The sequence below is a fragment of the Pleurodeles waltl genome, chromosome 4_1 (genome assembly GCF_031143425.1).
Source record: "Pleurodeles waltl isolate 20211129_DDA chromosome 4_1, aPleWal1.hap1.20221129, whole genome shotgun sequence".
NCBI lineage: Eukaryota > Metazoa > Chordata > Amphibia > Caudata > Salamandridae > Pleurodeles > Pleurodeles waltl.
The window spans coordinates 305,056,234-305,082,617 of NC_090442.1; the positions used below are offsets into that span (position 1 = coordinate 305,056,234).

General features: G+C 45.5%; 1 protein-coding gene across 1 annotated transcript in view; it reads left to right on the forward strand.

Moving 5' to 3' along the window:
- Positions 1 to 26,384, forward strand: part of PRMT8 (protein arginine methyltransferase 8) — an 880,536-nt gene that overhangs the window by 495,286 nt on the left and 358,866 nt on the right. The window contains exon 4 of the mRNA XM_069230053.1: positions 3,254 to 3,317. Within this exon, the coding sequence (XP_069086154.1) occupies positions 3,254 to 3,317 (64 nt within the window). The remainder of the gene's footprint in view (positions 1 to 3,253; positions 3,318 to 26,384) is intronic.

The following is a 26,384-nucleotide window of genomic DNA, read 5'->3' on the forward strand; positions in this document are numbered from 1 at the left end:
CTGTCACCAACTCAATCTTTGTATCTCCACAAATGTCTGTCTTATTAGGACCAAAGCACGTACCCACCCTTAGATGGCATGCTTTATCACAGAATTCCTCAGCACACCCTAACAGAGTTTATGGTGTGCGTTACAACTCTGCTGCTGGAGAGATGCTCTTCGGCTAAATGCTATTGTGTGAGTGGTATGGGGTGCAGAGTGCAATGGTGAGTAAAAGGAGAGGATTAAAACTGCCTCTGGTGGAACTGAAAAAAATAAGTCCCCAAGGATAGGGTTAAAATAATAGGGAGATTTCTCAACCCAAATATGTGGGAGAGGACGAAATATTTCAGCCTGTTGTTACCCTTAAACAGGTGTCTAGGCTTCCTTGAGGTCCTATAATCAAGTCACTCTGCAACATAACTTAAGATGAAATTGTAAAGTAGTAAGATATATGAAACAGCCAGTGGTCCAGAAACTCAAGTAAATCCACTGTTGTCTTGACCCTCACAAGCTCGGATCACGGCCTCAACTTGGGTCCTTTACCTGGCAAGTATGAAGATGGTAACAAAGGACAATGAAGTGAAAGCCAAGTTAGATTAATGCCAATAAGCCTCTAGTTGAGGACATGGCCTGACATTGAGAGGATCAAGGCAATAGGTAGAGCTGTTTGAATTTCTGGACTGTTACTTGTATCATATATCTTACTACTTTTATAATTTCACTTTAACGTATGTTACAGAGTGTTAATATCAAATCACAAATTAATTTTTATGTCAGTACCACAGTAAACTGGGATGTCTCAGTTGACAAATGGGCAATATATAATTGAAACAAAATTAGACCAAGAGCATAGTCCTAGTGGGCCCCTAATGTCAGGTGTTGAAAGACTGGGGATCATCTTTTGGAAAATAACATATGCCATCTTAATGATAGATCTTATACCAACCATCTGCAGTCTAGTAGCCAACATGTTATGGTTGATAGCATCAAAGGGAAACAAGAGGTCCAGCAAGTTCTGCGCTGTGCTGCTCCATGATCCAGTAAGGTGAAGAGATTAATATGCCCCCCACTCACCTGAGCAGTACTGAATCTATTACAATGGCTGGTCTGAGTTCCGAAATGGAATCTTCAATAAACATGGTAAGTTGATTATTGATGGCCTTCTCAAAAAGTTTAGCTACTACAGCCAAGGACAATTATGGCTCACAGTTTGTAAGCAGGGATTGCTATCAATTTCTAGAAAAAGGGAAGGATAGTTGTTTTTTTAATGTCCTTTAGGACCTCAACATGTTCTAAAGAAAATTGAGATAGAATGTTAAGAGAAGTGCAATAATGTCAGCAACCTCTTTCAGCAGGATCAGTAGATATCAACCAAAAAGGAGAGCATGACCTGAGCTTCATCAGGCTTTTAGTCACCTGAAAGACTGTGAGAAGGTTAAACATAATCATCAAGGCAGAAAGAAATCAATAATTATTTAGATAAATCAAGAAAGAAAAACTATAAAGAGTCACATATCACCCACAAGGGTGGGAGATATGCTAGATTTGCACATCCAGATTGGCAATTTAATTGGAGATAGAAATTAACTATTTGATGATATTGAAGGTTTTATTAATCTGGTTTTGATAAATTGTGGCTGAATGGTAGCTATGAATATTTTTAAAGTCCATCTATTGAAAGTCTTCACTTCCACATTGCAACTCAGGTTCCACACATTTACTGTACCCTAGAGCCCCCCCCCCAAACTGCACCAGCTAGGTATGGTATTGAGATGTATGAAAAGGTATATAGTTGTAAAAGGCTTGTGGGTCGACTTTCATAGAATGGTTTCAGCTCATGGGCCTGGCCTCCATTATCAAGGCTTTTTAACTCCCTAGAGGCAACTTGGAAGAGGCTCTTGAAATGATCTCTCCAGGGTAAATGAGCAGGACTATGAACTTTAATCTATGAGGTGGAAGGTGAGATCTAGGAAATGACCAGATCCATGCTTAGACCCCATTCAGATTAGGATGCCATTATTTGGTGTTCCAGGTCCCTAAAGTGACGGTGAATGAGCAACAAAGTAATCAGACATCTTTGACTCGATAGCTAGATCAACAATTACATGTCCTTTTAGTTGTAAATAATTTAGCACAACCAGTGTGGAAGATAAGGTCTCCGAGTTCAAGGCCAGGAGCAAAGGGTAAAACCATAAGAGTCAGTACAGACGTTTTTGTAGAGAATCAACAGGCCAGACTGGCCTTAATTAATCATTTTTAAATTCCCTCAAATGATCAATGATAGTTACATCTTTACTTACATCTCTTAGCTTTTAATATTTTCTTAACTACTTTTCAGCACACATTAAGTTTTTTCTATTAAGTGTTGTACACTGTGCTTGGTAGTTACTGCTACTATTGGAACTCTTGCTTTGATAAACCTTGGGTAAGACCAAGATACCATGAACTTACCAGCGGTACCTTACAGAGCCACATCTGTTAATTCATAGCTAGGATTTGGCATTTCCAAAGTTCAAATTGAGACAACTAGGGGCATGAGTTCTGTTTTGCTCCTTTACTGACAGTTCCCTCCGCATACACTGTCCTATAAGAAAAGTTGAATAGGACACTTCTGAAAGATCTTTAGTCTATTCTGTAGCAATTTTGTTGATTTGTATACAGAAGTAGAGGTTGTGCTAACTTTCACAATTCTGAAAAGATATGGGGAGGGCTAGCCTAATTCACAAGGCCAAATGAATACAGAAGAGACAGGTGGAGGTTTCCAGTCCAAATGAATATGGTTTGCTTTTGAAAAAATAGATCAAGATTTTATTCATGTTTGTAAGAGAAAGTTTGAAGAAGCATGCAAGTTTCAACTGATGGCAATAGAAATCTGAGCATCACCAGGTTATATGGAGAGTTTTAATGTAAAATGTGTTACTAAGAGATGTTGTCAATGTTTTGCAAATATTGTGGAGTTTGGGAGACATATATGGTTGAATGTGTGAGAAGTCAAAGTGGAAAAGAAGACTCCATTGGAAAATGTATTTTGCCTTTTGATGATTTAAAAACATACTCAAATATAGTATGTACATTGCTAAAGGTATCCAATAAAACCAGATTTATAGACATTATATAGCATCTGTTCAAACCTTCTATTCCACAAACTGAGAATATATAATTATTTAAACTGGTATTTGCGACACAACTGCACTGTTGTATTGAGTAGAGTGTATATGGAATGACATGTGCATGATTTGATTATATAATTATTTTTTTTGCTTTTCTTTAGATTGAATGTTCTAGTATATCAGACTTCTCAGAAAAAATCATCAAGGCAAACCACTTGGACAGCAGTAAGTCATATTTAAATATACTTGGAGGAGAAAAAAAATCACCTTCACAGTTCTTTGTGGATTCTGATGATGTGCACTGCATGATGTTGGCCTGCCTAAACATGATGTAATTGTTAAAGATTGAGGCTCAGACTTACTAAGGACTTGCGTTGACATTGTGACACGCAAGGTGACACAAGGCGACGCAGGTCCTTTAGTCAGATTTACTCAGAGCTACCTTGCCCATTTCTGCACAAAAACAATCCTGCCTGTAATGTAGGCACCCTTGCACCATGCACAAGAGTGCTGGCTCTAGAGTGCACCAGCGCAGAAAGAGCAGGAGCTCTTTATATTTAAGGAAATAGGGCACATTCCTGTCCTTTCAATCTGATACAGCACAGCGAGTTGTCTTGCTATGTTGCATTGCACCACCACTGGTAGAATATACAAAAACACAATGCACTAAAGGTAAGTTATGTTGCGAACTACATTTTTACCCCAAAAATAAAAAACAAATACAGTCTTGATGAACTGTTCCATTCCATTAATTAGCTCATGTCATTAACAAACTACATATAGCACATCGGTTTTGCATATTCTGCATGATCACAATAACAATGATACTAAATGACATGTTTTCTACAATTTCTGTGACTACGTTATGACATTTCTAGCCGAAGCAGTGTTGGTTAGACAATGGCCCTCATTATGACTTCGGTGGTCTTCCAACCGCCATATTACGAGTACTGAAGGATTTCCGCCACAATTTGGGTGGAAATTCTCCAGTAGTCGTACTGGCGGTCGGAGGCGCAGAGGCAGTTCCACAGCTGTCACCACCACACCAAAAGGACTCTGCCTGCCATATTACAAGCAGTAATACAGCATGGCGGTGTCCTGATGGCGGGGCCCTGCCGGCGGTGGAAGCGCCTGTTCCCGTTCCCTGGTGTACGACCTCCTCGCCAGACAAGGTAAGTTGATCGTCCGACAGGGGGAACGGAGGGGGGTTTGAGGGTGTTGTATGTGCGTGTGTGAGTGGGTGTTGTCTGCGTGTGTGAATGTAAGTATGTATGCATGCGTGTATGCATGTTTGAATGCATGTGTGTATGCATGTATGAATATGTGTGTGTATGGGTGTTTGAATGCATGTATGAATGCGTGTATGTATGGGTGTTTGAATGTGTGTATGAATGCGTGTGTGTATGGGTGTTTGAATGCGTATTTGAATGCATGTTTCAATGCATGTATGATTGTTGAAGTGAGTGCATGTTTGAATGTTTGTGTGAATGCGTGTCTGTTGGTGCGAGTGAATGAGTGTATGTATGCAGGTTGGTGAATGCGTGTACGTAAGTGTTGGTGAATGAGTGTATGTGGGTGTGTGTGAGCGTGTATGCAGGGAGGAGGTACTGTCATGGAAGGGATAGGGGGTGCTGTAATGGAAGGGGGGTATTGAACTTGCAGAGGGGGGTTGGGGGAGTCGTCACCGGTAGCCTTTCCACCAGGGTTTTTGTGGCGGCGCTACCGCCACATAAACTGTGGTAGAAAAGAGACTTGTGAAACTGCGCTGCGGTCTTCAGTGGAGGGCTGGGTTGGAGATGCTAATCTCCGGTCCCAGCTGTCCGACCTCCCTGGCGGTAGCAGCGGGGATGTGGCGGTTTGGCAGAGGCCAAACCGCCACATTCGTAATGTGGTGGTCTTCACCGCTACCACTGCGAGTCTGGTGGTCAGAAGACCGCCAGACTCTAATGAGGGCCAGTATCTTTTAAAGCACCTGCTAAACTTTTCACATCACTGAAATATGTCTGTGTGTGTGTAAATATGCTGTATACATTTTTTGAGATTCTACAAAGGTGCATGTATGCCTACAGAAGCAGATTATAACTAATATGGAACATTATTTTCAACCATAACACAAAAATCAGGTTTCCCTACTTATATGCACTTATTAATATTCATATGGCAAAGACCATAGGTCTGCTGACCTTTACGCTTTGCCAATGCTTTTCAGTAGTGAATGATTTTGTAAAAAGTTATTACAAAAAACATTACAAGCTGGCCGGCTCTGTGAACACATATGTGTGTGCATAGTGTGCTATGTATAAATATAGATAAAAATAAATAACACTCAAGATGGCTGCCCATGTGTGCATCATGTGCTTGAATTAAAAAATAAAATAACTTGACCATTGTGCCAGCATGCCAAGGTCAAACCTATCCAATATATCAGTGCTCAAATCTGAAGAGAGAAGAGCACCCTGGTAGCAGTGAATGAGGAGCTGCCAGGATGTTTCAAATTAAAAATATGAATAAAAGTAAATGGCAAAGTAATTTTTGTTTCATGATAAAGCATATATTAGGACGTAGTCCTTGGCACTGAAGGGGACTACTTTTTCATTGTAGGTGTGCATTCGGCAAGATAAAATTGTCCTCTTTCACACTGAGGTTAGCCAATTGCTGAAGTGGGCTCAATCATTTGCCCCCATGATGTGGAGGGTGGAACAAAAATCTGAATGTGATAAATTTAGATATTGATATTTGATAATTGCTATGGAATAATTTGCATATGGAAATTGGGTGTTGGGAACTTCCCTTCTTTTTCTCGGCCCATGCTTAAGGCTATACTATACCTCTAAAATTACACAGTGACAGATGCCACTATTTCATATACTAGCATATACGGTGAGAGTGACAAAAGTCACTAAATTAACCAATGCTTAACCCTCTGGCAGCTTGGCACAAAGCAGGCAGGCTTAACTTAGAGGCAAAGTGTAAAGGATATATATTTTTTTCCTCAATAATTTTATTGGTTATCAAATATGTCAGGATTTCTGTAATGAGTGGGCTAATTAGCACTACATGACAAGAAAACAAGTTATAGTTAGGGCACAAGTTATAGTTACTTGAAATAACTGTAACTATAACAGCTGAATTTCTTTGGTTTTGTATGTTTAACATGTGTGTCTAACTAAAACGTTCTTGTAACCTTTGGTTTTTTAAGTGAATTTCTATTTTTTTTAAATTCCATTCCATAGTTAATAGCATCCCTGTAACCGTCGCTTTTTTCAGTGAATTTCTATGTTTTTTTTAATGTTAAGTAATTTTAATCTCTATACGTTAATCCAACCAACTCCTTTGACCATGCGCAGCAGGGGTTGCCGCAGGGCCTGGACTGCAACCAGGCCCTGCGATCAATCCCCTCTAACCACACAAGTCCCGTGCCACCCATCCCCTTCGGCCCCTTCAAACTCCAAACCCCATGCCATGCATTGCCTTTGGCTGTGCGAAGCCAAAGGTCGCATGTGGGGTGGGGTTTGGAGCCTAATGGGGACAACATCAAATATACATAATTAGGGGGCCGCATAGGCCCCCTTGGGCCCCGGAGACCACCACCTCTTCAGGGCTACCTAATAAAATTTGTTGGGGGGGCCACATGAACCCTCCAGCCCCCAGGGACCGCCATCTCCCGGGGGCTACTTAAAACAAATTGTTGGGGGGCCATGGGGCCAACTCCCCAGGACAACAAATTAAAAATGGTTGGGTGCACCACACCCCCCAGTCCCAACAGACTACATAACATAATTTTTAAGGGGGACCATGCAGCACTCCCCGATGCCCTGAGGCCCGATGCCCTGGGACCATCTACACATGGCAACATTACATAAATACATGGGTGATGTCACATACACACCCCAGGGCCCCAGGGACCACCACCTCCCCGGGGCTACATCCTAAAAATTGTTAGGGGGGCATGTGGACCTCCCCAGCCCCCAGGGACCCCCACCCCCCAAAGCTACATTAATAAATATAAGGGAGGCTGCACAAACCCCCCTGGGGCCCGGGGACCACCATCTCCCTATGGCTACATTAAATAAATATATAGGAGGGCTGCCCTGCCCCTTAGGCCCTAGGGACCACCCATCCTAGGTGTTGCTACTAAAAATATTTGGAGGGCCACACAGACTGCCCTGGAGCCCCAGGGACCTCTGCCTGCCCAGGGCTACCAAAATAAAAATGTTGGGGGGCCACACGGACTGCCCCATGGACAGCCACCTCCCTGGGGCAACCAATTAAAAATAGAGGGGGCCGTGCGGACCCTCTGAGCCTTGGGGACCACCACCGTCCTGGAGCTACATAACATAGTTTTTAAGGGGGGCCACGCCAACCTCTCCCAGGCCTCAGGGACCACCACCTCCGTGGGGCAACATTAAATAAATAAATTAGGTCACCCTCCCTAGGCCAAATCTGGCCCTGGAGACCCCATCCCCCAGACCCTGCTGTGTCATCCTGGGTGCCCTGGCCCCACCCAGGGCACCCAGAAGTGTTTGGTGGGGACTGCAGGGAGACCCTCAAGGCCCTCATGATCCCAGCCAGCTCCCCACCTCCTGCGGGAGCCAGGATTGCAACCACATGCAGGGAGCTGTTCAAAATTCCGCTCCATGCATGCAAGAGCAATGTTTTTATCTCTTTCCCTGCCCGCTGAAAGTGATGAAAACTCTGCTCCCTGTAAGCAGGAGCAGTTTTAACACTTCCGCTGGCTGGGAGTGGATATATGTTTGCTTTTGCTTGGTGTGAGCTGTCACAGCTCCCCCCAAGCAAAAACAAACAGCTTCCTCCCGAGAGTGGGCACCTCGAGAGGTAGCAGGAGCCGGCCCTGGGGGGTGCCACATATGGATCCAGGAAGGGGGGGGTGTGGCCCACGTCCTTTTTCCTGCAAGGGCTGGCCCATGGGCTGGGCACGCAGACCTGCAGCCAACTCCCACTGCGCATGTCTAAAAGCCATGTGCAGCGCCAGGTCAGATGGTTAGGGGAGTGCAGCCAACCCCACAACATATGGCCAATGGCTGTGAGCTGCGCAAGGTTGGGTGCTTATATAGGGTTGGCAATTTTTATTAGGTAGTCCTGGAGAGGGTGTGGTCTGTGGGGCCTGAGGGGGCCTATGCGGCCCCCCAATAAATATATATTTAATGTTGTCCCACTTTAAGTGTCAAACCATGCACCATGCATAGCTCTTTGGTTTGGAGCTTAAAAGGGACAGGAAGCATGCATGGCACCGGGTTGGTGTGGGTATGGGGGTTAGCTGCAGATAACTATGACTCTTGCCCTCGCCATGCACTGCTAATTACCCCACAAATTATGGCACGCTTGAAATCTTTGATCACATCATTAAAAATATCAATGTAATATTTGCAGTAACATTTTTGATGAAAAATGGGCCGAGAAAATAGAGGGGTCCCAAAACACAATTTTCCCTATTCAGTTTTCCATAGGGATTTTGAACAGCAATAGCACAAAAACTGCTGGACGGAATTAAACCAAATTTGGCAGGAATATAGATCCTGGTCCAGAAAACAACCTTTTTTTGTTTTGGTGTAAATTCCCTTCAGTGTTTTTTGAGAAATTAAGGGGAAAACAAATTTGTACACCTAGAGATTAAAAGAATTTGTGACCCCTCCTGATCTTGTGCAGAGATCTGATTGGCTGATAACACTTCAACAATAGAAGACGTTGAAGTGTTGTCAGCCATCTTGGGACTCTGCGGAAGCCGAGCCCCCCAAAAAAGTCAAAAATAAAGAAAAGGGGCCAGAGTTCGGACACTCTGACTTCTTCGCTCTGGTGGTGGGGGCCCAAACGGACTCCTGCAGGACTAAAAAGCATTTTCTTTTTGGCTTTTTATTCATGTGCAGGGGGCAGGGGCAGCGTGCCACTACCGCTGCAGGGCAAATATTACATATGTGGAGGGACTGTGTGCCCCCCGGCATCCCAAGGACCTCCACCCCTGGGGGCTACACAGTACGTGGAGCGGGGCCGCCCAGCCACCTGTGCCCTAGGGAACACCAACCTCAGGTGCTATACTGAATTCTGAGTGGCAGGCATCACCCCCATGCTGCCCCGTGGGCCAATTCCCCCAGGGCAAATATTTTAAAAAAAGAAAGGGGGCCATTATGGGACCCGCTTACCCTGGGGCTACCACCGTCCGGGGCTATGTCCTCATTGGAGGGGAACTGCATGGCCCCCCTCTTGGAGCCACAGATGGCTCTGGGGACCGCCACTCCCCAGGGGTCCTGCTATGTCCTGAGGTGCTCACCCCCGGGACAAAGCTGTTTGCTATGGCTTGGCTGCAGCTCTGCAGCTGAAGCCAAGCCACAGCAAACACTCTGGGTTTTGACAGCGGGACCTGTAAAGCAGGAGCAATGTTTGCTTGCTGAAGCAATAGCACCGCAGTGCCATGTTGCCCGTAAGGGCTTTTTATCCAAACTTTTTTTTTTTTTTTAAAGTTACAAATAAATAAATAAATAGGGACCGCCAGGGAGCCCTTGAGGGTTCCATTACGGTCCCGGAAAGCCTATAAAGGGTTGAAAAATGGGGAAAAAAACCATAGCTCAGTGTGAAAGTTGTAGATCTTCACACTGAGCTTTGAGGGTTCGAGTCCACCTGAAATCATTTCCCTCTTCTTTTTTTTTTGTAAACATAGTATAGTTTTTTGTAAAAATAATAAATACATTTTTTATTTTAATTTGAACACAAATATCTCATTCTAAGTATATGAGATATTAAAGCCTAAAAAACTCTATCTCTTTCCCTCTCACTTTCTTTCTCTCTTTTTGTTTCTCTTTCAATCAATTTCTCCTACTCACACACCCATTCAGACACTCACGCACCTACTCACAAACCCACTTAAACACTCACTTACCCACTCACAGACCCACTGACACCCTCATGCACCCACTAACAGACCCACACACACACTGACGCACCAACTAAAACACTGGTGTATGCATTCTCACACCCAGACAATCTGACAGCCACTCTCACCTCCTGACACACCCTCTCACTCCTATTCTCACACCCAGAGAAACTGCGGCCAACTCCCTCTGCGCACAGCATAGGTTTGGGTAGTTAGGGGGTGTTGGCTGCAAGGTCAGGCTGCAGGCCAGGTCTTGCGGGCAACCTCCCTTGTGCACGGGTGAAGGATATGCCTGGTGCAAGATCAGGTGTTTATAACGGGTTGGCCAGGCCCTGTGCCCAACTACTACAGTTCACGGCTGAAGGCCGTGTGCAGCGGAGGTTGGATTAACGTATAGTAATTGAAAGTACTGTATGTTGAAAAAAAATAGACATTTACTAAAAATAACAAAGGGTGCAGGGACGTTATAGTCAGGAAATAGAATTTTTAAAAAACCATAGAAATTCATGTAAAAACACAAAGGTTACAGGGACGTAATAATTAGGCTCACATTTTAAACATACCAAACCATATAAATTCACCAGTTATAGTTAACTCAAGTAACTGTAACTTGTGCCCTAGGGTAACTATAACTTGCGCTCTCACCATGCACAGCTGATTACCCCACAAATTATGGCACTCATGGCATCTTTGATAACATCCTTGATAATATCAGTGTAATATTTGCAGTAACAGTTTTGACGCAAAAACTGTGCATGGTGGGAGCGTAAGTTATAGTTACTTTAGGGCACTATAACAGGTGACTATATATATATATATGTATATATATATATATATATATATATATATATATACAGTATATATATATATATATATATATGCGTGTGTGTGTATGTATATATATTACACGGTGGTGATTGCCACTGTGTAGTTATAGAAGTATAGTAGGATCTTAAGCAGAGGCCAAACAAAAGAAAGTCCAATTTCCCGAAATAGTAGCCATATGAATTTTTGAATAGTGCTACAGCCTAAACAGCTGAACACAATTATACCAAATTTGTTAGGATTATAGATCTTTATCCAGAGAGCCTGCTTTTTGTGATTTGACCTATATCTGTTTAGTAGTTTTTGAGAAATAAAGGTTAATAATGTATAGATATCTGAATGGTTAAGGTTTTTTGTAAAAAATGTAAAGTAAGATATAATTACAATCCCTAACTATAACATCACTTTATCTAATTTTTTTCAGGGACTTTCTAGTGTTTTTTAAACTTAAATAATATTTTATTACCGTACAGAACACCAGCAAGCAACCTTTGGCCGTGCACATTGTGGGGTTAGGTGTAGGGTCTGGACTCGGCCAGACCATGAACCCAATCCCGTTGAAGGTCCCTACACCCATTGCACACAGTATATGGCTGGGCGCAGCACTGGTTTGGGCCCATGGCCTGGCCACTGTAAGGCAGACTTGCCGACTATTTTAAACAGTCACAACACCAAAATATAAAAAGTGGATTTATTGGCTTTATCAAGGGGTGAGCATATCAATATATGTTTATCACATCTGTCATATTTATCTAAAAATCACCAACACTTTTTATCAAATGTGTATTTCAGTAGATCACTGATGCAATGTTTAATAACAATGCATATTATAAAAATGTTTAGTAAAGTTTTAATAAATGAAAAAATAAAATCAACGTCTGTGAATCTTTCTTTTATCATTTTACAGTCCACAAAACACAATCATTAAACAACCACAAGAGGGCTTTGCATGCCATATGAGGAGCATAGAGCTCCAGATAGGAGTGTTTCTGAAAAATATGGCACGTTCTTCTGGGGTCATGGATATAATGACCGAGTTGACTTACTGTATTATTTAATGTTGCTGGGAGTGTGCTGCACTCCCTGCAGCCCTCCACAACATTACAGAAATGCTTGCTTGGTGGTATTCTTGTCCCTTCTATGGACATCACCACACTAAAAAAATATGTAAACTACTCCTACAGGGTAATTATGATGCTCTCCTTCAGTGATCAGTGAATGAGAAATAAACATCTCTTGATGCTCATTTATTATTCACTTAAAAAAATATATATATTATTGTGTGTGTTCCAGTGCCCACCTGTGATACCCACAGTATACATTTTGTTTAGGGGTACCTTTGGGAGCTGGCATTTGTTTAAGTGGGTACCCCCTTGCCTACTTGGCACAACCACAGCTCTAATTTTTGGGGTACCACAAGGGAAACTCCAGGCCCCCTCAAAGGCCCCTGCTGGCTTCCCTTGCAAGAGCCGGACACTTTTTAAAATTGTGGTGGGTGTCCCAGTGCCCGCCGGGGCACCCACACTGCAGGAGTCCTTGGGGCTGTGGGAGGAGCCCCAATGACCCCACAGCCCCAGCTCTCTCCCATTGTGAGAGCTGGTCAATTTTCAACTTTTAGGTGGGTGCCCTACTGGGGCACCCATGTTGCTGAGGTTGGTGGGCCACGAGGGAGCCCCAAGGCCCCACGACCTCAGCTGGCTCCCCAGCCAGCAGCATACTGGGTGGTGGCAGGACCAGCACTTTTCCTGTGCCTCCACCTGGGACAAAGCAGCATTTTCTAACTGCTTCCACCCAGTGGGAGCAAAGTTGAGTTCCCTGTCAGGGAGAGTGCTGGCAGGGTATGTTCACACTCTCCCAGGCAGAGAACCATAGTGTTCTGGGGAGTGGGCTTCCCCGGACACAATGTAGCATTGGTGTCATGGGATAGGGTCTCTGGGCCAATACTGGAACAGGGAGGAGGTGCATGGCCTCCCTCCCCTTTTAAAACAAATTCAGCCCCAGGGGATGTGATCCCCTCATGGCTCCCCTCATGGAGACCAACTCCTTCTCTGCCCGTGGGAGCCTAGAGCTCTTCTCCCCTACCCTCTCCTGCAGGCAGGGGGGTTTCTTCATATGCAGTGGCCTCCCGCTCCCCCATACACAGGCATGAGGAGCAGGGAAGGCTTACCATGACTGGGGGGGGGCTTAACAGCGCTCCTTCCGGATCTCCTGTGCTTTGAGAGGCTAGGGATGGAGTCCCCGGACACTTTCTGAATAATAATGGCCCAGGGAATGGGGTCCCCGGGTCAGGAGAAAGTCAGAGGAGGGGGCTCCATGCATACTCCCTCCCTACAACAATTATTCAAATCTAGAATTGTGCGTCAACCCACAGGACCTGGCCCACCCCGAGGGTAAAGTAAGAAATGGCAATGGAGCCCCAAACACTTCGTCTCTGGTAAAAGGTCACCAAATGTTAAAATGCCATAACTCAGGCCCTTTTGGGTTGATTTTGATGATCCAGGTCTCATTTTCCTCCTTGTAGCAACCTCTAGCCACCCTGGGCAATTGCAGCAGACCTCTATAATGGTGCAGTCCTCAGACTCAGCACCAACCTTCCACCTGGTCTTGGTTTGTGTGCACAAACGTCCATGGTTTTTCCCCAACTGGTCCTTAGTGGGTGCAAGGGGGCCAGCCTGACTGGCTCTTGGGGAGACCCAGGGGTCCTGGGGTCAACTGGACAGAGTCCTTAGGCCTTTCTAGGTATTAGGGTTCCTCCTTCCAGTTCTCCATTGTAGTCCCAGGGGTCCAGCAGCAAAGCACAGAAAAATCACCAGACAAGAGAGAGTCTCCCCCTTGTTCAAGGGTTTTTAAAGATGAGAGGAAGGTTCCAGATGTCAAATACCCCTGGCCAATCCTAGGGTGCCTCATCACCTCCACCACCCCCATCCTAATCCTTCTGCACAACATGCTGGGACAATTCAAAATAGTGTCATCCAGAAGCCACTGGTCACATCTGCTCCCCAGGTCTAAGCTCCGCCCCTTGCTGACATCACTGCTTGTGTCTTTCCCGCCAAACGTTCAAAGAGAGCCTCTTCCCAGGTTGGCTCCAGTTGTCTGGGCTTCCTCCTTTGTTCACTGGACTTGGGCAGGCCCATCCCTGGTACAGTGTGACAGCTGATTGATTAATGCAGATCGTTCCGCCCCATCCCTTTTCTCCTCAGGAACTGGGTGAAGTACTGTTAATTGCTCCCTTTGTGTGGGGAGGCGTTTGTCCTGCTGCTGGAGAGAAATGTAATTAAGTGTGCACAGCAGTGTGACAAAAAGCCTGGACTTTGAACCTGAGCTTAGCCAGAGAAATATGACATTCTGGGATGACCCATAAAGTGCACAGATGTCATTTTGGAAATTGCAGAATTGATTTCATCTCACAGGTTACACACCAATTCAACATGTCAATGGTCTCTATAGGCCAAGGGGAAACAAAACTGCACTCTAAGGCAGTTCTCTCACTATGTGTATAATAACATGTCACTGCAGACAAAACAGTAAATCACACTGATTTTCCCTATTAGGGTACACTAATATTATAAGGCCTATCCCATGTCAATATCTATTCCTGCAGAGTCCCCATTGTGCCAGGCTACTTGTGTGCAGTTACCGGGCTGCAGACAACAGTAGTCTCCCACACGCAGCTCACACATGTTTAAACAGCCATGTGCCCCTTACCCCTCCTGCGATGCAGAGGCCTTATTTTAAAAGGCATACACTGGCTGTAAACATGCACAGTCCATTTGCCATGTGATTAGTGTGGGTGAGACACATGTAGTGAGAAGCATCCACAGTAAAAAGTCCAAAAGCTGGTCATTCAAAAAGCAAAAAACCTGGACGTATTGAATAGGCGATACTTAATTACAAGAGTCAATTTTTGATGGGGCGTACCACAATTGTGCTTTAACTGGCCTTAAAACCCATCATCCTACCACAACTGTAGAAGCAAAGCTTAGTCCTTGAATTTAAAGAAATACTCAAGTACATGTGAAAATTGAGCGCCTGCATAGATGAAAGGTTTGGGTCACATGAAAGACTCCGGTGACATCCATATAAAGGCCAATATCAACCCAAAATCTCACCATGGGCATAGTCATAACACTGAATACTTGAATTCACATAGCTTCTCAAATTCATGTGAATACATGAATGGTTTTTGTTCACACTTGATGGCCCAGTGCCATTATTTTGAAGCAGCTGATCTTATTTTATGTACTTTAATAGTATGACATTACTCTTTCCTTAGTGCCTTTCCATTGTTAAATAACCACTGCATATCCAAATAAAGTGTTACATAGCTTAGATTCAAAGGAAAGTAACTCAGTGAAACATGGATTCCAGGCCCAAAGTATAGGTAAAGCGCCCAGGACGGATAACATTTTTCTACACCTTTGGCGTTTACCAGCGTTAGTCATAGCTCTAGCTATATCTTGAGGAGACTTGGGTCACATGGATGTGTCATTTTGCGACCGCCATCTCACTCAGCCTGTTATACCCTGTGGGAAACTGCAAAGCTACGTAGGGCCTAATTACAAATGTCCCATCATTTTCGATATGTGGTAACTCCTCTTCCACACGTATCGAATTATGAGGTATGGTAATGGTATCACATTAGCTCAATACAAGGTGCAATAAAATCGGCACCACTGGATAGAGTTAAACTTGATAAAATACGCCTGGAAAATACAGGGACATGGAACTTTTGGTACAGTAGAGCAATTGGTGGGCCCGAGGCCATAAAGCAGATTGCACAGGTTCATCTGACTAAATTAATGCAATTAATCTGTCTAATTTAACGCACTTTGGAGTCAGGAAGCAATGGGTACATGTAACCCAGAAACATCATAGCGGTTTGTGGAATGCGTTAAAAGAGGTGAACTGGCTCGATATGAAAGGAGTCCGTTTGAGTGTGCAAGGTATAAAGGGTGAGATAGAAGGAAGGGTTTGCATTACAATTGAGTAAGTCAAACAAAATCAAGGTACAGTGGACGGATCTACTCCAGAATACAAAAAAAGTTTAACTTTTGAAGCACCGTCCTTATTACACCCATTTGATTTGGTAAATACACCTTGGTCCACCCTGACATGGTTTTCATAACTTTGGAGTGGCCTCCGACAAGGCATCCGACCGTGTCAACGACACTGTTTTATAACTCAACTTACCAAATATACCACTATAGAACCTCGAATGGCAAGGCAGAAGTCGTGTTCTCCTGGTAAATTTTCTACATTCATTCATGGCCTTTACGAACGCAAAATTGGATACAGTGGATGTTCATGTTAGAATTGTGTGAGGTAAGCAACACGTTTGCAAATGCAGACCTTTGTTTTAATTTAGCTATATTTTTTCACAATTCAAAAATTAATTCGTTATGTTTTTACTTGATCAAGCATGGCAATCTGACACCTGGACTGTGCAAAAAAATTATTTTAATGTATGTTTTGGTTCTAACTATTCGGTCATGAGTAAACAATATTTTTCAAAATATAATGATTTTGACAATGCTCAACTGAGGCTGAATATTTATTTGTTCATTAGAATCAGCAACGTGTGATTTTACCGAATGAACGGAAATAAAACAAAGGATATCTTAAAATGAATAGTATCTGAGGCGAATGTTTCCAAATGGGACTATGTCCGTGAACCATGGGAAATCCTTAAAGAGATGGAGAGCAGAATCAAGCAGTGTGGTAGTGAAAAGGATCGTCCCTTGACCATTGACTTAACAACTTTTAAAACATTAGGGGCCGTATTTATACTTTTTGGTGCACAACTGCGCCAACGCAGTTGTGCGTCAAAAAATTTAACGCCGGCTAACGCCATTCCAAAGGGCCATGCGGGCGCCTTATTTATGGAATGACGTTAGCCGGCGGAGCTGCCTGGTGTGCGTAAAAAAAAATGACTTACACCAGGCAGCGCCGGCGTAGGGGAAAATGGAGCTTGGGTGTCAAAAAATGGGGCAAGTCAGGCTGAGGCAAAATTTTCGCCTCAACCCGATTTGCGCCATTTTTTTTTACTCCCAACCCCCATTTAAATGACTCCTGTCTTAGCAAAGACAGGAGTCATGCCCCCTTGCCCAATGGCCATGCCCAGGGGACCTATGTCCCCTGGGCATGGTCATTGGGCATAGTGGCATGTAGGGGGGCACAAATCAGGCCCCCCTATGCCACCCAAAAAAAAAAAAAAAATACTTACCTGAACTTACCTTAAGTTCCCTGGGATGGGTCCCTCCATCCTTGGGCGTCCTCCTGGGGTGGGCAAGGGTGGCAGGGGGTGTCCCTGGGGGCATGGGAGGGCACCTCTGGGCTCCTTCCGAGCCCACAGGTCCCTTAACGCCTGCCCTGACCAGGCGTTAAAAAATGACGCTAAAGCGGCTGGACGTAATTTTTTTTGACCCGTCCACTCCCGGGCGTCATTTTTGCCCGGGAGTGTAAATACGGCGCACATGCATCTGAGTCATTTTTTAGAAGGGAACGCCTACCTTGCATATCATTAATGCAAGGAAGGTGTCCACGCTAAAAAATGACGCGAACTCCAAGATCTTTGGCGCTAGACGGGTCTAACGCCAAAGTATAAATATGGAGTTAGTTTTGCGTCGGATTTGCGTAAAAAAAAACGACGCAAATCCGGCGCAAACAGAGTATAAATATGCCCCTAGATATGTGCGGTAGAAGTCCAGAGCACTTCGCATTAAAACGCGTCTGGTGACTACCCCAGTTCATTTTGCACCTTGTTTACTAAATGTTGCCGCCGCGTTAAGCAATGCAATTTAGCACTGCACATGCCTTATGGTTAGTAGTTTAACAATGTGGTTTGTGTTGCGGAAATCATGCACAAGCCCGTAGTAATGTCGTATGTATGTAACTAATCCAATCAACGAAGGGGAAAAGTCAACAATTTCGGCTTTTGTGACTGCATACATGCAGACAGACGGGCTGATTCACGGCGGAAAAATCCAGACTTTCGACGGTATTAGACGGGCGACAAGTGAGCAAAAATGGTGAACATCAGAGAATCACTGGGATGTTCCTGCGGGGAGCCCTGCGTGAAATGCTGCATAGGCTCCCTGGGTAATATGTCTTAAGCAGTCAGAATGGAGGCCCAGGGTGATGAGCAGCAGAAGAATCAAGGCGATGTACTGTAGGAGCACACAGTGATGTACAACAGGTACAACACATCAATGGACCCATATCATTTGTGTCATAGTCACGTTAATGCACTGCTAAAAGCAAACTGCATATGTCTGAAACACAGTTACATTGACTGAAGGTGTCCCACGTAACCTGGGTCACTCAGAAGTTATGCACTTGGAAAATGATGGGTAAGAAGAAGAAACATGCATTTCCTGTGTGACAATTGCTCACATTTATGTTCCATTACTTCCTAGATTTCTAGTTCTGTGTTATAATCCAAAAATGGTATGTTTAAGTAACATTTTCACATATTTCATTTACAGTGGTTCTCAGACATATTTCAGTCCGTGTTTACGTTTCACGTCAAATAGAAAGGATCCAGTGCTAAAATTATTGGAAAATAAGGTGCGGACACAAACTGACGCTCTTCTTAGTGTGGAAAAGGCTGCATTATTGAAACATGTAGAAAAAGAACAGATGATGGACAGAATGTATCTAGGTTTAATCCAAACTGGGGTGGCATGGCAAGCAGAAAAAATGATGGATTAAATCCAGATCTGTGACTGGGGGTGAATGTTTGATTTGTTTCACATTTTTTGCTTTTGTCGCCCAAAGTGGGAAGAGTATGCCCAGACATGGGTCCCGTGCTCACTGTGACACTGAATTCAAGATAGCCTGGCTGATGAGGGGTGATACCCTGAAACTGGTGCCAGGATACTTGCTTCTGGTCCAAGAAGGTCCTGGCATGCAGTTTGGGATGGACTTTTCCAATAGCGAGCAGGGTAAAGACTGATTTGAATATGGCTGAGTCCAAGCTGGGGGTGGCATGGTGAGCAAAAAAATGATGGATTAAACCCAGATCTGTGACTGGGATGAATGTTCCATTTGTTCCACATTCCGTCCATCATCTGTTCTTTCTGCTTTTGTCGCCCTAAGTGGTAAGGGTATGCCCATATGTGGGTCCCATGCTCTCTGTGCCAATGGATTGAAGCTAATTTGACTGTTGAGGGGTGATACCCCGAAACTGGTCCCAGGATATTTGTTTCCAGTCTAGGGAGGACCTGGGTTGGCAGTTCGGGCTGGAATGTTCCCAGAGGGAGCAGGGTCAATACTGATTTGCATTGCATTGGTGGCATTGTGAACAGAAGAAGTGATGGATTAAATCCAGATCTGTGACTGGGAGTGAATGTTTGATTTGTTCCACATTCTGTCCATCATCTGTTCATTTTGCTTTTATTGAAACGGGTGCACATTAACACATGCCAACCTAGGCCAAGAGCCTTACAAACCCACAACCTCCTAATTAACAAATATTTTTTTTTTACTAAGCCTACCCCCCTACCTCTGCTATCCCACCCAAAAGACCCCTCCCCGATAAGCATTTCCTAGTTATAAAAGCATCTCCCATTTTAAACTTATCCTTCCATCCAAAAACTATAACTCTTGACTCTAACCAACTAGCCTCTAATCAGTTACTTATTAACCTTAAATTTCTTGCATACCCTACCCATTCCCAGTGTTTTACCAATGGAAACTCAACATCATGTTCTGTAATCTTCTGTAAAAACATTCCATGCCACCGCTAAGCACCTGTCTCAAGCAACAAACGACAGCAAAAGAACTCCCATGTGAAGCGGTCCAACGAAAAAAGACCTAACAAGCACCACTTCAGACAATCTAAAGAGACTGAAAACCAGTAACCTATGGGATGGGTGGGAAGATAAAAAGCTATTGGTGAGGACAAGGTCACCAAACAGTAAAATAGAATGGTGACCTAACAGCCCAGTGAAGCCCTTATAACAGTAAATTGGACTATATTGGCCCCCAAAGTAGCCCAAATACACTAAAGAAATTTTAAAGGTACAGTCAAGGTTGACTGCACCTTCTTTCCAAAATCCCCCAAGGGGCAGACCTCACCATGTTCGGCTGCCCTCAAGACCTCAATGGAATTAGGGTGTGGACACAAACTGACCCACTTGTAAGTGTACAAAAGGCTGCTTTATTGAAACAGGTGCACATTAACAAATACTAGCTTAGGCCAAGATCCTTACAAAACTACCTCATCACTAACAAATAATTTATTGGCCAAACCTTTTTCCCAACCCTACTACCCCACCAAAAAATACCTCTACCCGATAAGCATCTTTTTGTTATATAACCATCTCCCACTTTAAACTTACCCTTCCATCCAGAAACTGTGACTATTACCTCTAACCAAGTAGCCTCTCAGCAACTTCTTCTTTCTCCCCACTCCTAGTGTTTTACCAATGGAAACTCAACATCACATTCTGTAACCATCTGTAAAGGCAGCTATGTAAAGGCAGTCCATGACTTTTTCTGCCCCACGACCCTGTTCTGTCTCCCTCCTTTATCTCCGTAAATTCAAAGTCCTTGACACCACATACTTCACTTCCAATAAATTCAACTCCATTCCCAACCTTGGTAAATGTACACAGTCGCTGCAAAAAAACCTCAATATTGTCATACTGAGGCCCATATTTATACTCTGTTTGCGCCGGATTAGCATCATTTATTTTGCTGCAAATTCAGTGCAAACTTAACTCCATATTTATACTTTGGCGCTAGACCCATCTAGCGCCAAATTTATGGAGTGTGCACTATTTTTTGTACGTGAAAACCTACCTTATGCTAATGACATGTAAGATAGGCGTTCTCGTACAAAAAATGACTCTAAGGCATGTGCGCCTTATTTATCCTCCGGCGTCAAAATGACGCACAGGAGAAGGCAAGCCTTAAAACATGGCGCCAAGCTGGATTTGTGCCATTTTTTAACGCCTGTGTCAGGTCAGGCGTTAGGGGACCTGTGGGCTAATTTCCATGGTGGGAGACCATTGAAGCAGTCCACAGGTGCCCTTTCCTGCACCCAGGGACACCCCCTGCCACCCTGGTCTACCCCTGGTGGACACCCATGGATGGGGGGACCCATCTACGGTGAGTGAAGGTAAGTGCAGGTAAGTACTTTTTAAAATATTTTTTAAGTGTCATACGGGGGCCACCCTGCATGCCACTGTGCCCAATGGCCGTGCCCAGCGGACAGAAGTCCCCTGGACATGGCCATTGGGCTCCTGTCTTTGCTAAGACAAGAGTCATTTCCATGGGGGTTGTGCGTCAAAAAATGGCGCTAGTCAGGTTAGAGCCAATATTTTTGACTCTAACCTGACTTGCACCCTTCTTTGGCGCACAACCCCCAGTCTTCCCTTCGCCTCCGCTGCCCGGTTACCGTCATTTATTTTTATGCTAACCAGGCCGCAGGGCAGGCTACCGTCATTCTATAAATAAGGCGCCCGGCTGGCGCGTTGGAATGGCGGTAGCCGGCGGTAAGCTTTTTGACGCAAATCGGCGCTAGCGCAGATTTGCGTCAAAAAGTATAAATATGGGCCTGAATATCTGAGTGGTAAACTCAACCAAAGCCTGTGTCTCTGAAAAAAATGGCTAATCTCCCCATTAAACTTCCTGCAATCCCTATAAACCACTGAGTGCTTCACCGCCCCCCCTTCACTGCCTATGCGGCATGAACTCTATCCATATCATGAAGCACCCCCATCGCTTCCCCAGATATTGCCACAGCCATCCCAGACACCTACAAAATCATCCATAAGGACAGAGCCAACCGGCCTGGAGGAGGCATTGCCATTATCTACAAAAACAACCTCCTCCTGACTACCACCATCGAGTCGCAGTCTCAATAAAAGAATGAACACCTACATTTTCCTACATGGCACCCTCATCTACAGGCCACCCAGACCTCGACCCCAGTTCTGCGAAGACATCGCCGACCTCATCGCCAAACTGCGCCAACAATGTAACCCCTTAAAGGGAATTCAGCAGGGAATAAACAGAGCAAAACACCCAATTGGTTTACACCAGACCTACAGGAATCCAAGCGTGTATGTAGACAATTGGAATGTAAATGGAAGATCAGCAAATCTACCAAAGACCGCACAGCCTACAAAAATGCAGTCACCACATACCCCCAGAAAATCAGAGCCACCTTTCAAGCATGCCTCAATGCCAGCATTCACAACAGCAAAGAGCTCGTCGCCATCATCAAAGAGTTCACGAACTCCGGGGCGGACACCTCATCTATCGTTCTCTCCCAAGATCTCTGCAACGACCTCGCCACCTTCTTTTACCGTATGATCCAGGAAATCTACCAAGGCTTTAGGAACCAAAGCCCACCAGCACCGCTCACTGCCACAGACATAGCTCTTCACCAATTACTGTTCTCCTGGACTCCCATCACCATAGAGGACACCCAAAGACTGATGAACTCCATCCACCCAGGAGTACCCTCGGATCCATGCCCTCATCACATCCTCAACCTGGCCAGCGCCACCATGGCACTAGAGCTCTGCCGAACCATCAACCTATCCTTTGAGACCGCCACATTCCCCTCAGAATGGGAACACGTCAAAATCAGCCTTCTACTCAAGAAACCTACCGCTGACCCTAGAGAGCTGAAGAACTACAGACCCATCTGCTCCCTTTCCCAGCCAAGGTAACGGAGAAAGCCTTCAACCATCAACTTTCCAAATTCTTTGAGACTCACCACATCCTAGGCCCATTCCAGTCCGGATTCAGAAGCAACCACAGCACCGAAACCACACTTATAGCATCCAGCAATGACATACGCATCATACTGGACTGCGGAGGCACTGCCACTCTCATCTTCTTTGACCTCTCTGCCGCATTTGACACTTTCTCCGATTCCACCCTCTGCGACAGACTGGACAATGCCGGCATCCAAAACAAAGCCCTGAATTGGATCAGGTCCTTCCTCACCTGAAGAAGAACACAGAGGGTCAGACTACCACCGTTCATGTCAGAACCTAAAGACACTTGCTGTGGAGTGCCCCAATGATCCTCACTCAGCTCAATGCTTTTCAAACCTGCTCGCTAAGATTACCAAACAACACAAGCTAAACATAGGCCCTCATTATAAATTTGGTGGCAAAAACCACCTACCGCTGCGGCGACAGCTGCCAAAAGACCGTCGCCACGGCTACCAGCCATCCGCCATATTATGACCACAGCTGGATTTCCAGCAGAAGGATGGCGGAAATCCAGCTGTGGCCATGCCGGCAGATGGTGGTAAGGTGGCGCAGTTGCCAGCAGCAGCGCCACACCAGTAGTCCGCCGCCGGCTGTATTATGAGAATTAATACGGCCTGGTGGTGGTCTGCTTGCGAATGCTGCTGCTGGCAGCAGTGCCCCGTCCCATCTCCTGCCGGAGGACCCCCTGGACACAGGTAAGTGGGTGCTCCGACATGGGAGGGGGGTGTTGTGTGTGTGTCTGTGTGTGTGACTATGCAGGTGTGTGTTGCGTGTTGTATGTGTGCGCATTTTTGGTGGTGTGAGTGTGTGTATGTTGATTTGTGTGAATGCGTGTCTGCGTGTCTGTATGTCAGTGTGTGCGGATGTGTGAGTGAATGGATGTATGCATGCGTGGATGAATGTGGGAATGGGTGTGTGTATGCGTGTGTGCATGTGTCAATGGAGGGGTGTGTATGAAGGGGGGTCTGGAGAGAAAGGGGGCGGGGGAGCCTGGAGAGGGGGAGGGGTGTGTGGAAGACCCCTATCAGTGACAGGGAAGAGATTCCCTGTCACTGATAGTGCCTACCGCCATGGTTTTCCTGGCGGTAAGGAGGCTACGAAAACCATGGCGGTAGGCGGGGTCATGATCCCGCAGGCGGTACAGTGACGGCTGCCGGGATGGAGATTGATGTCTTCTGCCCAGCGGCTGTTACCGCCGTGGTGGTCGCCAAACCGCCAATGTCATATTATGGAGGAAAGTACCGCCAGCCTGTTGGCAGTACTTTCCTCCATATTACCGCTGACTGCCGGGGTCGTAATGACCCCCATAGTCTCTTACGCTGATGACACCCAACTGATCCTCTCCCTGTCCTAGGACTCTGTTCAAACCAAGAGGAATTTCCACAACGGGATGAGAGCAGTCACTGCCTGGATGGAGGCCAGCTCCCTAAAACTCATCTCGGATAAGACAGAGATCCTCGTGATCATCTCCACCCCTTCTGCCTGGAACGACTCCTGGTGGCCCACCGCTCTGGGTAACGCCCCTACCCCCACAGAACTTGTGTGCAACCTGGGCATCATCCTGAACTCTTCCCTACAAATGACCTGCCAAGTTAACATCATCTCTTCATCAAGCTTTCACACCCTCCGTCTCCTGCGGAAGATCTTCAAATGGATTCCCATTGACACGAGGAAGACAGTCACCCATGCACTCATCACCAGCAAACTGGACTACGGCAACGCACTCAATACTGCATTACCAAGAAACTTCAATGAAGACTACAAAGAGTCCCAGAATGCAGCAGCCAGACTCATCCTGGACATCCCTCGACACAGCCGAATCTCCTCCCACCTCAGAGACCTACACCGGCTCCCAGTCAACAAGTGCATCACTTACAAACTACTGATCCACAACTTCAAGGCACTGCACAACATAGGCCCGGCATACCTCAACCACGCCTCACCTTCTATGTCCCCAACAAACATCTCTATTCCTTCCAGCTCGCCCTTGCAGCCGTTCCCAAGATCTGAAAAAGTACAGCAGGTGGAAGATCCTTCTCCTATCTAGCAGCCCGGAAATGGAACACACTACCCCTCAATCTCAGGCTGACCGCATCACTGAAACAGTTCAGGAAGGACCTCAAGACCTGGCTCTTCGACTGAGCCGCACCCCTACAATCAACGCCTTCAGACCCTATGGGTGATTAGCTGCGCTTTACAAATCCATGATTGATTGATTGAAGCACCAAGACCACTGAGCCTTCAATTGTCCACAAATCTTGTTTCATGCCCCTCCTCAGCATCACACCCTTCTCCTGAACCAAATCATTCTCTCTCAAATGCAGAATCAACACATCTGACCATTTCCCCCCACCGGCATACTGTTAAAACAACTGATGAGCTCATGCCATCTCATCCCTCCCTTCCCTTTCCAATTCCCCCAAATCTTGTGTCGATGGAAACCCAAGTTGGACCCAATTCCCCTCTGTGCCCCCTGTTTATCCACCCATTTGATGAAGGAGTGTCTTACCACCCAAATGGAAATCTCCTTCACCTCCAGCCCTGCGACAGAACATGCAACAGAAAAGGAGATAAGTATCACACAGAAGAGAAAGAAGTGCAGCCGTCTTCTGCCAACTCATACCTATGTATGAAAGCAATCTTAAGACCATCTGCCCAGCCTCATGATATTCTCCTGATCCCTTCCACGAATAACTGCCTGGGTTGCTGCACCAATCCTAAAAGACTGCGTGCCAAAAGCAGAAGGGGGAGACCTAAAACCGCAAGGGCCTTGCGCAATATGGAAAGGAGCTGAAAAGCTGTGACCCTTTGCCCAGCCTGCTGCTGGAACAACACCTCATCACGCATCCTGCATATTTCTGCCCATTTTGTTCCCCAATCCACTTGACAAATCTTCGGCTCTGAGAAACCTTGCAGTACCACGTTCTTCCCCTGCACTCTCTGATCTGTTTTTGAACTCAGCGGCTGCACAACCACACTCCCCACACACAGACACATCCTCCCACAAAACCCCTCACCTTTGTTACCTAACAGTTCAGGCACCCTAAATACCCCAAAAACTTCCATGATTTTAGTGTCGAAAATATGCATGTCTCCTACTCCCTTTCACATATCAGAGGTAACAGCCGCAGTACCCATCTGAACATGTCCAGGGAGAAGGGCTTTTAAATTCTCCCTGAGCGACCCTTCTCTTTTGCCCACCCTCCTAACATTCTTTGTCCTAACTTCCCCGCTGATGGAGTGTACCCCAACAGCAACTTCCCCATGAAAGAGTGACCTGCTAATTTGCCTGCAATGATGACCCCTATTCATCAAATACAGGATAAGTTGAATCACATCCTTGGACCTTCTCCAAACCTCCCGCCTTTGTTGTGTCCCAGATAGTAAGAACTCTGCCCGAGCCTGCCTGAATGCTCTCCTAGTCGACTCCGCGAGGGACTCTACCACCCTTTGTTGTCTACTGGCCACAGCTCCACTGCAATGGGGGTCTTGAATCTGTCTGCCTCCTTGGCCAGCCAACTGAATCTCTCCCACTGAAAACGAGAAAAAAGCATCCACAATGTCATTTTCAGCCCCAGAACATGGCTTAAAAGAAATGTGGTGACTCAGGCACCTAGAACAAAAACTTTCAACAACTTCAGCACCTGCTCATCCCTTGCCACCTGCCTGTTCACCACTTGCACCATGGCCATGTTGTCCACTCAGAAAAACACTTTCTGGTGAGCCAAGTTGCACCCCAGAATGTGACAGCCACAACCAGAGGAAAAAGGTCCGGGAACTTTATGCTTCTTCCTCCAGACTTTCACTGAGCCAGCCACTCCTCTGCACACCAGAGACCTTGCAAAA